Below are 15168 nucleotides of genomic sequence, written 5' to 3'. Positions count from 1 at the left end.
CATTTTGTATTATTATTACTATTGTATTTTTTCTATAGAATTTTTTTATGTAAGTCATTCTGATCAAGACAAAGTATTTAACAATCATACTTTTCTATTACACTCATGAAATGAAAAGCCGGGTGTGGCTGTTCAAGTGAACAGCTACACAAAATGCTATTTAATTATAGGTATCAATGTACTTTGTTATCTAGTCATTATTACAGTTCTGATACCAAGTTTCATATCTATAGTCACAAAATTACTTAAATGACATTGCAATCATCCTTCAAGAGAGCAATCTTTTCAGTGTCATTTAAATAATTTTGTACGCAAAGAACTGAAACTTGGCATGAGTACCGTAAGAGAAACCAGAAAAGAATCCAAGTTGATATTTAGCATTAAATGTTATGCTACGTACAAGTTAACCTAAACAGCTTCACCCGGATTTTCATTGATCGACTATAAATTATGAGAATCATTGCTAAACAGTTTTTATTAATCGTAGTAACTCATTCACCATATTTAGACATATCGAACCTGCCCATTGGAACCTGCCTTCAAATGGATATCAAAATATATAAATATTACAATTTTTTGTTTGCACTTCACTAAAAAGTAAAGTAATATTTTTTATACACATATACATATATATATATATATATATATATATATATATATATATATATATATATATATATATATATATATATATATATATATATATATATACTGTAAAAACCTCTGATATAAGTCATTCCGGTTAAGATAAATTATTTAACAATTATTCCTCTACATTCCAGTCATTCACTGGAAAGCCGGCTGTGGATCTTCAGGTAAACTGGTATGCAGAATGCAATTTAAAAGCAGATATCTATGTAGTTTGTTTTCTTTTCAGTTTTATATTCTTGATACTAAATTTCATTCCTGAAGTCAGAAAATTATTCAAATGGCATTGTGATTATTCATCCGGATAGAAATGTTGTCACTGTCAGTAGAATAATTATGTAGCCACAGATCTGAAACTTGGTATCACCACTATAAAGGTTAATAGAAAACAAAATATCACATTATTTATCATTACACTTTAACCTGCGTACCAGATTACCTCAATACCCACACCCAGCTTTTCACTGAATGAGTGTCATTTATGCAAGTGATTGTTAGATTCTTTCTCTATCGATTGGAAAATCCTAGATAATGGTATTTTCATATAAAAAAAAATGTGATGTAACTCAGTACGATGAATGAAAGTGTTTGAGGCTTGAGCAATGATTCCAGTTATTCACTAGAAAGCCGGGTGTGGATCTTCAGGTAAACTGGTACGCAGAATGCAATTCAATAGCATATATCCATGTACTTTGTTTTCTGCTCACTTTTATAGTCTTGATACCGAATTTCATATCTGTAGTCAGAAAATTATTCAAATGGCGTTGTAATCATTATCCGAAGAGAAATGTTTTCAGTGTCATTTGAATAATTTTGTAGCCAGAGATCTAAAACTTGGTATCACCACTACAAAGTTAAATAGAAAATGAAATATCTAAGCATTTATTATTACACTCAATCCTGTGTACCAGTTATCTCAACACCCATACCCGGCTTTTCATTGAATGACTGTAATTTATAGGAATTATCGCCAAATAGCCTCTCCATCATACTGGGCTCAAAATATAATAGATAATATTGATATGTTTATAATATTTTTGTTTTTGTTATAGCAGGAGGACTAGAAGCATAAGCATCAGGTATCCGCACCAGGAGTTCCAAGAATAGGAGCAACGGGGCAGGGCGCAACAGAAGAAACTGCATCAAATCAAAATTCATTGTTATTTATGGTTTTTATATACTTTTTATTTTCTTTGTATTTTGTATTTATATTGTATTATGAATTTTTCAAATTTAATTTCTATTTCTTAAATAAAATAATTTTAGAAAAAATTAAAATAAATTCATTTTTATGCCCGCAAAATGCGCCCATGAACCAACAGCAATATGCCGGCATATTCGCAGCACGCGTGCTACCGTAAAAATTAAAAAAATTTGAAATGTCCGCAAAATGCGGGCACAACGACGGCATTTCATCGTCATAATGCACGCACATTCGCAGCATTCATGCTGGGTATATTCCGATACGGAAACAGTAAATCGTCAGTAAATATATGTTATCGGGGCCCCAAACCGCAAGGCTCGGCACAATGACGGCAACACGACGACATTCATGCCGCACGCGAGATTGCCAGATGCCCCAGCTTTTGACCGTCATATGACGAGCATGTGCGAGAGCGCTGTGCCCGCACGCAATGCTCAGGGTACGCTACATTCGTGCTGCAAATATGCGGGCATTTTGCACATTATATGCGCGCATTGTGCCGGCATTTTGCAAAATGAAATTTTTATTTTGAGCACGCGCACCGGATGTATGCGGATTTATTTTTGTTATTAAAATTAAAAATAAACTATTATTAATAAAATAATCAAAATTTATTTCTGGGATATACATATTAATAAATGTAATACATAATAATTACAATAATTATATATCAAAACACGTATTTGAATTTTTTCTTCCTGTTAATTGCTTGCTCATAGTCCTGCTGCCTATAGACCTTTGGTTCCTGTAAAAATTCAAAATACAAATTAGTAATTTATAAATAGATATTATTTAAAATATAATGAGAAGGCTTGTATACATAATTTCCAGTCTGTTGAATGAATCAGGTTTGATAAATTCGTTTTTTTCAACATTTTTTAAAACTGATGTATCGTACAGACTTAAAATTTTGTGTTGAAGCCCTCTGAGTGTATTCCAATTCATATCTATTCTTTCATGACATTACACCAAGTAGAAGGTATACTTTTATGAAAACCAGTGTCGCTAACGGTACTTTTTTAGTACCAGATCCACCTTCTGCTTGGTGTAATTTAATAAAAGAATAGATATAACTCAGAATATACTCAGAGGGCTTGCATACAAAATTTCAAATCTGTACGATACATGAGTTTTGAAAAATTAAAATGTTCAGCTTAAGAACATTGAAAAAAAGTAATTCATGAAAAATTACCCATCGTACAAACTTAATGAAAAGTGCAGATGTTTACCTGAAAATGAAGAACAGTGTTCCAAGGATAATTGAACCGAGGATACGGTTTCCTCTCCTCTGATGATCCTTGAAGCACTAAGGTAGTAGTTGCAGGTGTATGTACCTGCAGAAAATAAAATAAAATAATTAGTTTTTTGAAAGAAGAAGGTGTATCTGGTACTCAAAAAGTGCATTTTCCGGGAGCACTTCTGATAAAAGTGTATCTTCTGCTTGGCGTAATCTCATAAAAGAATAGATATGATTAAGAATACACTTGGAGGGCTTGCATATAAAATTTCAAATCTGTACGATGGATCAGTTTTGAAAAATTAAAATTTAGATTTGAAAAATATAGGAAAACATGAATTTATCTTAACTGATCTATCGTATAGACTTGAAATTTAATATGCAAGCCCTCTAAGTATATTCTAAGTCATATATATTTTACCTGACATTACACCAAGCCGAAGGTGCATCTGGTACTCAAAAAGTGCATTTTCCGGGAGCACTTCTGATAAAAGTGTATCTTCTGCTTGGCGTAATCTAAAAGAATAGATATGATTAAGAATACACTTGGAGGGCTTGCATACAAAATTTCAAGTCTGTACAATGGATCTGTTTAGTAAAATTAAAATTTGGAGATTAATAAATGTTGGAATTAAGAAATTTATGAAAACTGATCTATCGTACAGACTTGAAATTCAATATGCAAACTTCTGAATGTATCATGATTAATAAATGACATATTACAAAAATTATTACTTACAATTATAAGGGTGATTGCCTGATGTTATTCGTATTATTGATTCTGCCGTTGTCCTTGCTACTCCTGAAACGAGAAAAATTTTCAAAAAGAAACATTTATAACAAGATAAAAATATAAATTGATGCGATTATACTTATCTTATTTCAATGTTTTCCATGTGTAAGGGACCTCGTATCCTTGCCTTGTCGATGATTTAGAAGAGGGACCTGAAAAAATAAAATTCCATTTGTCGTGATTTGTATATTATTTTTTAGAGTGAGTGAGAGGGGCCCCTGTCCTCGCCCCTCTCGTGTGAGGCTCAACCACAGCAATCAGCCCCTCCAACGCTCGTTAACATTTTTTAAGACTACATTAAATATGAAATATAAAAAAAGTTAAATGTAAAAAAAGAAAAATTTGTAAAAAATGTGAACGAGCGTTCAACCTGAAAAAATATTAAATTAAATGCATAGTAATGTAAATAAGAAAAACCCATTAATCTGCAAACATGTCTTGCGTCTCGTCCTCTTGGTACTCTCCGCGGTCGTCCTGGCCTCTGTAGTTGTTGTGGTCCTGGCCTTCTCCTCCGTAGTACACGTCCTGGACTTCCAAAACGTCGTCGTGGTCCTGGTCTGCGTATTTTTCATCGTCGTTCTGACCGCCGTAGCCGCCGTCGTCGTCCTGACCGCCGTAGCCGCCGTCGTCGTCCTGATCGACGTAGACGACGCCGTTGTCACCGTTGTCCTGACCTTCGAAGTTGTCCTCGTTCTGGCCTCTGTAGTTGCCGTGGCCCTGGCCTCCTCCGTTGTATTCCACGTCCTGATGACCTTCCAAAACGTCGTCGTGGTCCTGGTTTCCGTAGTTGCCGTTGTCGTTCTGACCGCCGTAGCCGCCGTAGTCGCCGCCGTTGTCACCGTTGTCCTCGATGGGAGCTACGTTGTCGTTCCTCTCCAGTTGGTCGTTGCGTTGCTGCCACTGTTGCTGGCAGGGCCTTCGAGGTTGTGGTTGCAACGCGATGATATCCTCATTGAAGGTTGGCTGTTTTCTCTTCCTTCTATAACCCTCCTTAGCACTTTTCAGGGCCTTTGTCATGGCCACGGAAAACTGATCCTCTGTCGGCTTCGTCAGCGTGATCGGGTTTAACGGCATAGATTCTGTAAATATATAATATAAATTGTTAATTTGTAAAATAAATAATATTTGTAAGAAATTATTCATACCTGCGCAAGCTTTCGCGAACTTTGTGCTCTTCAAAGCCATCAGATGGTCGTTCGTTTTGGAGCCGTGCCATGTCAAATTCCTGAAGAGGTCCTCGTCGATAATAAAGCAGTTCTTGATGAATTTAGCTGCTGTATCCGTTGGATTCAACCCTTTTATGTAGTCGAGGTAGTCAACCTGCAAACAATCAATTAATTAAGTAATAGAAAAAAAAAATACAAATGAAAGTTTAGATTCAATATATGTACTTACAAGGTGTCGAAATTTCTCTTCACTGCAATTGTCAAAGGCTACGAGGTCAGCGGTTGACTTGAAAGGAAGGGAGGCAGGTCGCGTTGTTGCCCTTCTGTTATTATTCCTGGTAATATTAGCCAATATCTCGTGCATCGATCTACAAAGAACAATTAATTTTCAAACCTACTACAGTATATATTTGAAAATATAACGTAGGATTGAAAATCATTTTACCGAGCTACTTGCTCCACGCTCTTGATGCCTTGTTTGATGTCACTGAAAGTAAAACATGTAAATTAATCAACTTTATAATGATTAAATATACGATTAAAATGAAATAAAAGTAATACGTACCTGGCAGTTTTCTCCAAGTTGGCGAGTCTGGTATTCATAGCGCTGTAAATTAATAATATATAAGTTAATAATATATATATGAAATAGTTAAAAAAAATGGAGTTATTATTAGATATATTAAATTATTGTTACGATAGTATTTCACGTACTTGTTTGAGCCTTCCAACTTGGCAATTTTTCGATTTAAAAAGCTGAAAATGAAATTTATTATTTTATTAGGATATACAGCGGTAAATAATGATATCGAATCTTACTCGATTTTGCTGTTGAGTTGTTGGATCGCCACAGAATCCTGCTGCACCACTACATTTTGTCTCGCTAATGATTGGCCGCGGCTCTGATCACGAGACGTTGATGCTGTAAGATAAATAATAATAATATTACAATAAATGGACAATCTATCTATACAAAGAATATTATAGTCGTATAAAATATTTTTTACCTTCATCGGCCAGCCGTGAGTACGATGATCCTGGATTAGGTGGCTGTACACGCGGCAGAGATGTTGGTGCTGCGTTGATCGACTTCTGTGTCGACGTTGCACGCGGTTGAAATTGCGTGAAAGATTGAGATGTCGATGATGGTCGTGCTGGTGCTGTTGGTCGTGCTGCTACTGCTGGTCGTGGTCGGTACGGTCCAGGCGTCTTGGAGATCAATGACTGGGATTGATAATTGCTCGGTTGAGCTGTCGACTTGTAGCGTTGACCTTTTGAAGAAGGTGCAGGTTTAAAGCCTTCTTTGAGGGACTGCATACTTCTATTCAAATTCGCAGCAGCTTTGCGAGGAGAAATAGAACCGGAGTTTTTCGAATTCATCTGAAATATTGATGGATGATAATAATGGAAAAAAAGTAATTGACATTATTATGAAAAATATGGAATAATGAAAGAAAAGGAAATTTTATAACCGAGCGGATAGGATTTTAACTACGGTGCAATACGTTGAAGAGATGCGATCGTCAGCTGACCAGTACGGCATTCTGAAACACTTGTCAACCACTCGTTCGAGTTTGACAATAGTTATTTGACGATTCAGATTAGAACAACGAAAAATTCCAACCAAAGAGGAGCTACAAGGAAGATCAAAAATATCCTCAATGTTGCTAAAAAGATTGATTACCAGATGACATCCCTGATCTTTTAATTCGATCACATTTCTTATGATGCCTATCGAACCATCGTCCAGCATGACCGTACTATCTTTTTTTATAATTGATAAATGAGTCGAGCCTTTTACAACCTTCTTGTACTGCATGCATTCTCCACAACCAGGAATAAGAGGACCTCTCAAATGATTGGAAATATAACTTAAGTGACCTGGATCGACAAATTTTTTGGATGAAGTACGGCAATTTTCAGCCAGTCTCCTGGAAATTTGCTGCAAATGCTGATCGTTCTTACGACATAATTTCCGACAAAAGGACATGTTATTCTCGTACGGAAAAGCGGAGAAATTATCCAAAGGACCATAACGTTTTACATCATCTGGTAAATGCAACAATGTGTGAACATTGTACGAAAGAAATTCAATGCCGTATACATCCGAGGCAGTCTCCACGAAGAATTTGATACATTTTTCAGCAAAATCAATGGACTTCATAGAGACAACCGGATTTGCGAGGATTCGAATTGCTGTACTAAGCAGAATGAAATGCTTGTACATAGCAGGGTTCATAAGTCCTCGAAAAATTACTGGACCACTGTAGAGAAGAATCTGACGGTACTCGGTGGCTTTAAACTGGCCATGCCTTAGAATATTGACAGGCTTCCGAGCGAAATCCGACGGACAAAAGTTTTTCACGTGCTCCAGTCTATTATCCAAAATTTGTAGACTGCACTTATCAGCGATTTTTGCTGATGCAACAAATCTACCGTCGATCAATCCTTGTAAAATTGTTTCCATTACACCGATACATACCTGGTGCATGTAATCGAAAACCGTGCTACCAACTAAATCAAATGGAAGATTAGTGAGAGCGCAATCTTCATCTTTGTGATGATCTAAATCTAATTTAGAACGATACTCTTCATCCGTGCGAAGTCTGTGATCTGTCCCCCTGTAAACCATAACACCAGCTCTAACGTGTTCACCCCTGACCCAACACCTTGAGCAGGGAGCTCGTGAATTATGGCTACGATGTCCTAGAGTAAAAGCGCGAGCAAGAGCGTCAGCGATGAAGCATCTTAAAACAACTTGCTTAATTCCATTCAAGAAATTCAACCCATTACGAATAATGGAATCGACTTCGTCAACAAAATATTGAAAGAAAATTAAGGCACTCGTGGGTTTGGATGAACCTTTGAATATTCCAATTGTTTGTGGAGCACTGCCGGAAATATTCGCCACCCTGATCTGTATCGGCCACATTAATATTTTTCCATTTTTATCGAGAGATGCCTCATCGGTGCTGAAGTCAATTTCAAGAGCACCAGCTGGATGCAAACGCAAAGAAGTGGACGATATAATTGAGCAAATGGCCTCCTGGACGCCCAAGTGCAAATATTCTCCTCCAGCTACTTTCTTTATAGAAGCCGAATGAGCTGGCGTGCGCAATATCGTTCTAGGATCCACGTGAAGCCCAGTGAAACAAGCATGACTTTTGAGGAGTCGCAAAATAGTTCCAGCTTGCTGATGGTTGATGTTATTCTCTGTGAATAGTGTACGTAATTTAGCTTCGAACTGCTCCACGTTCTCAAATCCTACGGATGAACAATCTGATAAACGATCAGATGAAGAATCAACATCCCTCACATCATCGAAAAGAGAACGAGAATCGTTCGATACTATAGAAGGAGCCCTAGCCACCGCCTGCTGCTGCTCCTGCTGCTGCTGCACATCATCATAACGATCAGCATGTAATTCAGGAAGAAGCGAAGCAAATCCTAAATCGCTTTCAAGAGCAGGCTCATCTACGCCTGGCAAACTGTTTGTAAAATAATCCGATCGTGCTCTCTGCATCAACCTATTTATACGAGCTCGATGATCCGGCGTACAATCGAATAAATTTTTTCTCGAACGAATACCTTCGAGCCGGTACATTTTTCGTACCGTTAACGCAATGCAATATGAACGCAATATAATTATAAGAGAATGAGCAACTTTATGATGGTATACAACCGAATGAGTCGAGATCAATCCAGAAATCGGTAGTACCTCTCTACCGCTGTCTGTTGCTCAAAAAGTCCAGAAGCTGTACCTACGAAACAAAATACATTGATATAATGACAGTTTCTTTCAAATAAAATAAACAATTTATAAGTATCAACACATAAATTCTAGTACCTTCAATATATAAATTTGAATTTTACACATTTTATCCACCGTAGAGACTTGAAATTAAGTATGCAAGCCCTCTCACTGTATTCTGAGTTATATATTTTCTATCATGACATTACACCAAGTAGAAGGTATTCTTTTATGAAAACCAGTCTCGCTAACAGTACTTTTTTAGTACCAGAACCACCTTCTGCTTGGTGTAATGTCATGAAAGAATAGATATTTCTTAGAATGCACTCTGAGGGCTAGCATATAAAATTTCAAGTTTGTAGGATGGCTCTGTTTAAAGATATACTATTTTTTCATCATATTTTAGGTCAAAATTGGATTTCTTTGAAACAGACTCATCCAACAAACATGAAATTGTATATTCTAGCTCCCTGAGTGTATTCTAAGTTACAGATATTCTTTCATGACTTTTCATTTTACACCAAGGAGAAGGTAATCTTTTATGAAAACCAGTGTCGCTAACGGTACTTTTTGGTACCAGATCCACCTTCTGCTTGGTGTAATCTTATAAAAGAATAGATATAACACAGAATACACTCAGAGGGCTTGCATACAAAATTTCAAATCTGTACGATGGATGAGTTTTAAAAAATAAAAATTTTGAGCTTAAGAACATTTAAAAAAAATTCATCAAAAATTACACATCGTACAAACTTAATAAAAAATGCAGATGATTACCTGAAAATGAAGAACAGCGTTCCAAGGATAATTGAACCGAGGATATGGTTTTCTCTCCTCTGATGATCCTTGAAGCCCTAACGTAGTAGTTGGAAGTGTATGTACCTGCAGAAAATAACCAAAAATAATTAGTTTTTTGAAATCAATGAAAAAAATAAGATTTCTCATTTTGCTATAAAATAAAATACAATTAGTATAATATATATTGATCTTTCATATCTTTACACCAAGCAGAAGGTGTATCTAATACTTAAATAAAGTATTTTTTGCGGAAACGCTTCTGATGAAAGTTGACCTTCTGCTTGGCGTAATCTCATAAAAGAGTATAAATGAAGTAATTTGTTAATAAAGATTGTTTTTTTAACTTACCTAAAATGTTAATAAAAAAATCCTTCCAGCGCAATTTAGCCCAGGAGATGATGCTGTGCCCCTTGAAGCCTCTTTTTCTGGATCCTTTGGATCACATAAATAAACAAATTTGTTATTTTTCTTAGCATACACGACCACGTGTAACAACTTTCGTACCTTATCGTAGAAGTATTTGGAAAAGCAAATTCCTACGAAAAAAAGGAGATTAAATGGAAATAAAAATTATTAATATATAATAAAAAAAAATGAAAAATAATATTGAAAAATGGAATAAGGTTATCGAAAGAATTTCGGCAAAATTCAGCGATTTTACAGCAAGTCAATCTTCTCTCGTAGCAAGACAAAGGAAGAGTGAATTCAACAATGCCCTTATAAATTTCGTTTGTTCAAAACAAGTGAATAGCGATCGGTCTATACATATATCTATAGTAAGCGCATCGGCTGGACCAATCACAGACATTCCCGTTCAAGCGACATATGAGCGCGAAAATTTAAAAATGAAATTATATCATCCAGATAAGTTTTTTTTTATAAAGGCTTAAAGCGATGTAACATAATTATGCAAACATAATGTTTCGAATTTATTAATAAAAATATGATATATTTCGAATTAAAGACAAAAGCATAACATTTTAATGCGAAATAAGCAATTTTCTGTAGAGGTTAGCTTTGCTTAGTAAAAGATTTTATATAAATGTAACTTTCTTTCCCCTTTAGCCATTACGTCACGTACATTATGATAATAGCAGAAACAGTGAAAATTTGACTAATGTACAGCTCTATTTTACATAATCAGTCAGTCACAGCTGTTATTACAACTACATGTTGTTATACGACTCCTGCTTATTCTGTAAAATATAAAAAAAGTATTAAAATTAAAGAGACTAATTCACAGATAAACATAGATCTGTTAAAATACAGTAAGAGGGTTTACATGCATAATTTCATAATTGTTCGATGAACAGAGTTGTATAAATTTCAATTTCTTTATATGTTTGACTAAATTCTTCAATTTTTTTAAACTGAAGCATCAAACAAACATGAAATGTTGTATGCAAGCCCTCTGAGTATATTCCAAATCATATTTATTGTATCCTGACATTACACCAAGGAGAAGGTGTATCTGGTACTCAAAAAGTGCGTTTTCCTGAAGCACTTCTGATAAAAGTGTATCTCCTGCTTGACGTAATGTCATGAAAGAATAGATATTTCTTAGAATGCACTCTGAGGTCTTGCATATAAAATTTCAAGTCTGTACGATGGATCTGTTTCAAGATATACTATTTTTTCATCATATTTTAGGTCAACATTTGATTTCTTTGAAACAGGCTCATCCAACAAACATGAAATTGTATATTCAAGCACCCTGAGTGTATCTAATTTACAGATATTGTTTCATGACTTCACACCAAGAAGAAGGTGTACCTGGTACTCAAAAAGTGCGTTTTCCGCGAGAATTTCGTTCCGACAGAATGCTGTCATAGCAAGCAGCACTCTCAGCAGGCATTCTGCTAGCACTCTGACAGCGCCAAATGTTAATAAATTTTTAACACGGGTCGAAGGCACGAAACTTTGTCAGAATGTCGGCCATGAGTGCCGGCTGTATGACACCGGCACGAACGAAGGCAAAAGGTCGGCATTTTGCGGTCACGCCGTTTTGGCACTCATGGCAGCATTATGACGACATTTTGAGGAGCTACATGACGGCATTGTGCCTTCGACCAATGTGTGCCGTCGTTGTGTCAGCACTGTGCCAATTCCTATGACAGCGTTATGCCAGCATGCCACTTTCGCGCGATTTAAACAAAATTATATATATATATATTTAAAAAGACAAATAATAAAATACAATATTACATTTAAAAAATGCATTTATTTAAATAATAAACGAAAAGCTTTACAAAGCAACTATAATAATAAATAAATAAGTGACTTAGCACCACGTATGAGATCAAATATGTATATGTACACCAGAATGAAGACTGCTGAATGATTCCTAGCTTACTGCAACACAAAATTAATAAAAAATATTGTATTTTTTCTATAGAATTTTTTTATGTAAGTAATTCTGATCAAGACAAAGTATTTAACAATCATACTTGTCTATTACACTCACAAAATTAATAAAAAATAGTAGGAAATATATGATATTGAAAATTAGTAAAATAAATAAATAAAAAAAATTACCGTATGAATTTTCTTCGATGCCATATACTCCTCTATTTTCTTCATATCCTTGATATATGAGCTGCGTATCCTCTAACTCGTCCATTGTGAGTCCCTCGAGGACGATAGTGTCGCTGTCCTCAAACAGATTTTCTTTATTTGCCTGTTCATTTGCCCCATCATAATAATCATTAGCTTCCTCGTTAGCATAGATTGCAGACTGCAAATCCGATGCGGCCACAACTCGTAAATATGTTACATTGTACGCTAAAACAAATCATATAAATGGAGCCATCTTAATTCAATTAATTAAAGTATGCTTATAGAAAAATTATATAGAAAATATTTATAATTCGTATACATACCATTAGGGTCGTTTTCCAATTGTTCTTGGACTCCAAGCGTAGCTTCTCCTTATTCCTCACCATCAAATGGTTCTCCAGATTCTTCCACCATATCATCTGCCACTGTAGGTTCTTCATGATCCTCAATATCTGATGGTTCTACAGTTTCATCTTCGACTAGATCTGTGGGTTGCTCGTTTTCCTCATCTACATCGGAGTCAAGAAGATGATCAAAAATATTTGATCATTTGGGACGACTTTTGCCTTCTTATTTTGTGGCTGCTGGATGTTGTTGACTTCTAAATCACCCGTGCGAGCGCGCTTAGCTTTTCTTCGCCGATAATCCTCGTTGAGCGACTTCAAAGCCTTAGTCATGGCTGTGGCGAAGTTCGTGTTAGTCGCTTTATCAAAATTTTTGCTGTCCGACATTGCACCTAAAATAATTAATTTGAATATATAAATATACAATCAAAGTTATGAACAACTTTTCTTTTTTTATTATAATAATAAGTAATAATGTACATACTTTCACAAGCTGTAGCAAACCGCGTGTCTTTGAGAGCCGTCAGTGTCTTGGTTTTTGATCCAAGCCAAGTTACTTTTTTGGCAGGTCATCATCCTCGATTTGGAAGCTCTTCTTGAAATAAAATGCAGCAGCATCATCGTGATTAGCATCTCCAACGTGTTGCGGATATAAGACCTAAAAAATAAACGTATACAGAAAAAAATTGTAAAAAATTATAGTGATATCATGAAATACAAAAAAGAATTATTTCAAAGTTTAAACAAATGTTTCTTTAAAAAGGTCTCTTCTAGTAAAATGGTATTTGTTGTAAAGCCCCTACGACACGTTAATATCATGCTCTTAGAAGTTTCATTACCATTCAGAAAGCAGGAGTACAAAGCCCCCAAGCAGTCACGGCGCGAGGGCTTTTTTTGCACTGTGATGCCTTCTGCCTTTTGTAAAGACTCTGTATACATAAAGTTTTCACAGAATTTATCCTGAGGGCTAGTGTACTAAGTTTTGATCCTCAAAAACTCACCAAATCAGAAAAAAACCGTTTTTCAATCTAAAAATATTTAAATTTTGCTTTATATAAAAACAGGTGAATTCTTGAGACTCAGAACTTAGTACGGCAGCCCTCAGAATGAATACTGTGGAAACTGTGTGTATTTAGAAGCTTTTCAGAAAGCCGTAGGCGTACACAGGTAAAAAATATGCCCTTACAGCGTGCTTGCTCTGTAGCTTGGCACACTTCTTGCTTTCTGAACAATACTGAAACTTTTACACCATGATTTTGAAGTCTCGTAGGGTCTTCACAGCAATCCTCAAGGCCTTACAACTTCTTGATATTCATCTTCAGAGACGTTGTTGAAATCGAGGAGATCCTGAGTGTTCTTGAACGGTAAAGACTTGGGAAGATCCTTTATCGTGAGTTTCTTCTTATAGATCAGTTGCCTTAGCATTCTGTAGCATTCTCTGAAAATTAAATAATAAATTATTATTTTAGTAATTACTGCTATTGCATAATAAATAAAAATTGTACTCACGCAGTTCTTTCGTCCAGTCTTACCTGGTTGAGTCGAAGTTGCTCCCTTTTTTTTTCTCTTGGTTGTGGGCGTTGACCAGGTGTGAGGGTTTTTTCTGGTGTGTATGGTTGTGCTCGTGGGAGTTATTCTGGTGTGAGTGATTTTTCTTGAGTGTGTATTTGTGTTCGTGGGAGTTTTGGTGTGAGTAGTTGTCTAGGTGTAAGTGTTTTTTCTTATGTCTGTGGTTCATTGAAGCTGTTCTGGTGTGAGTGTTTTTTCTCGTATGTGAGGTTTTAGTCGTGGAAATTTTGGTGTGAATGTCTTATGTTGTATTGATCTTGATTGATTTGTGGGTTGTGTAAGTGGTTTTTGTTGTATGAGTGGTTGTTATTGTGTGAGTGGTTGTCGTTGTGTGAGTGGTTTTTGGCGTGTGAGTGGTTTTTGTTGTGTGAGTGGTTGTTGTGGTGTGAGTGGTTGTTGTGTTGGTGAATATCTTAAAATTGGTTGGTTTGGTGCGTGATTTCCCAATATTTTTTGTGTGAATGATCTTTCCTGGCATTTTAGGTGTGAACGTTGCTTCGTTGCTGAATGTCTGCTTCGTGGCTACTGCTGATGACGAAGTGAGCTCGCTCATTGATTTGTAGAGGTTCTTGGAGGCCTCAGAGTGGTGCAGTGTATTAGCTGCATTCTGGAGTGACACCATTTTCTGCATTATCCGTGCATTAGCCACATTGGCAGGAACCACACCAGCTTCTTTAAACTGCTCCTTTGACATCTATAATTTATACATAAAAATTTGTGTATTTTTGTATTTTCAATTTGAAATATTAAAAATAGTAATAATAAAAGTGTAAATATATTAACTAAATTAATTTATACGTCATTAAATATTTTAAACTTTAAACGAGGATAATAGCCTAGCAACAACAAAGTATCCTGATTGCATATCTAATATAGGCTGATTCTGCCAATATGGCATTCTAAAACATTTATTATCGACTTCTCCTAAGCTAACTAATATATCATCTGAATACAAACGAGAACAAAGAAATATATCAACTGTTGAAGAGGAACAAGGAAGATCAAAAAAATTTTAAATTGTCAAAAACCGCTTAACAAGAAGATAACATTCATTCTGCAATTGGATTATATTTTGAATTACGCAGATAGCACCATTTCTAAG

The 15168-nt window shown here is 35.6% G+C and overlaps 2 protein-coding genes and 1 long non-coding RNA gene across 6 annotated transcripts in view; all 3 read right to left on the bottom strand.

Annotated features, from left to right (window-relative positions):
- Positions 1–1719: 1719 nt before the first annotated feature.
- Positions 1720–9683, bottom strand: LOC116417704. Of its 2 annotated transcripts, XM_031932241.2 has the most exons (13): positions 9577–9683; positions 8767–8809; positions 6056–6428; positions 5868–5970; positions 5763–5804; positions 5614–5655; positions 5494–5535; positions 5278–5416; positions 5028–5202; positions 4300–4961; positions 3829–4034; positions 3082–3186; positions 1720–2597 (listed from the first exon to the last, which is right to left on the bottom strand). In XM_031932241.2, the coding sequence occupies exons 3-10, from the start codon at positions 6426–6428 to the stop codon at positions 4303–4305; spliced, it is 1575 nt and encodes a 524-aa protein (XP_031788101.1). In that variant the 5' UTR covers positions 8767–8809; positions 9577–9683; the 3' UTR covers positions 1720–2597; positions 3082–3186; positions 3829–4034; positions 4300–4302. The 2 variants fall into 2 exon arrangements, with proteins under 2 accessions (XP_031788101.1, XP_031788093.1); XM_031932233.2 differs by having other exon boundaries at positions 1721–2597; positions 3829–4961.
- Positions 9684–11798: 2115 nt separating this feature from the next.
- On the bottom strand, positions 11799–12883 carry LOC116417715. The gene is made up of 3 exons (XR_004227982.1): positions 12477–12883; positions 12133–12378; positions 11799–11949 (listed from the first exon to the last, which is right to left on the bottom strand). It is a non-coding gene; the product is annotated as an uncharacterized LOC116417715 (long non-coding RNA).
- A 292-nt stretch (positions 12884–13175) lies between these two features.
- LOC107982103 (probable serine/threonine-protein kinase fhkB) overlaps positions 13176–15168 on the bottom strand; it is a 53308-nt gene continuing 51315 nt past the window's right edge. For 2 of the 3 annotated variants that reach the window (XM_031932359.1, XM_031932351.1), the window contains one exon: positions 14234–14760. In XM_031932359.1, the coding sequence (XP_031788219.1) occupies positions 14308–14760 (453 nt within the window). In that variant the 3' untranslated portion in view covers positions 14234–14307. Of the gene's footprint in view, positions 13936–14029; positions 14761–15168 lie in introns of those variants that run through there. The other variant, XM_016989568.3, reaches the window with a different exon arrangement.

Source organism: Nasonia vitripennis, assembly GCF_009193385.2.
Source record: "Nasonia vitripennis strain AsymCx chromosome 1 unlocalized genomic scaffold, Nvit_psr_1.1 chr1_random0006, whole genome shotgun sequence".
In the NCBI taxonomy this organism is placed as follows: Eukaryota; Metazoa; Arthropoda; class Insecta; order Hymenoptera; family Pteromalidae; genus Nasonia; species Nasonia vitripennis.
The sequence above is the reverse complement of the archived record's forward strand: the minus strand, read 5'-3'. Positions and strand labels throughout refer to the sequence as shown.

Coding starts and splice junctions, on each gene's coding strand:
- LOC116417704 (XM_031932241.2), bottom strand. CDS start 6,428: ATGAATTCGAAAAACTCCGGTTCTATTTCTCCTCGCAAAGCTGCTGCG. Junction 5,971..6,055: donor CTCACGGCTGGCCGATGAAG/GTAAAAAATATT, acceptor TTTATCTTACAG/CATCAACGTCTCGTGATCAG. Junction 5,536..5,613: donor AACTTGGAGAAAACTGCCAG/GTACGTATTACT, acceptor TTTTACTTTCAG/TGACATCAAACAAGGCATCA.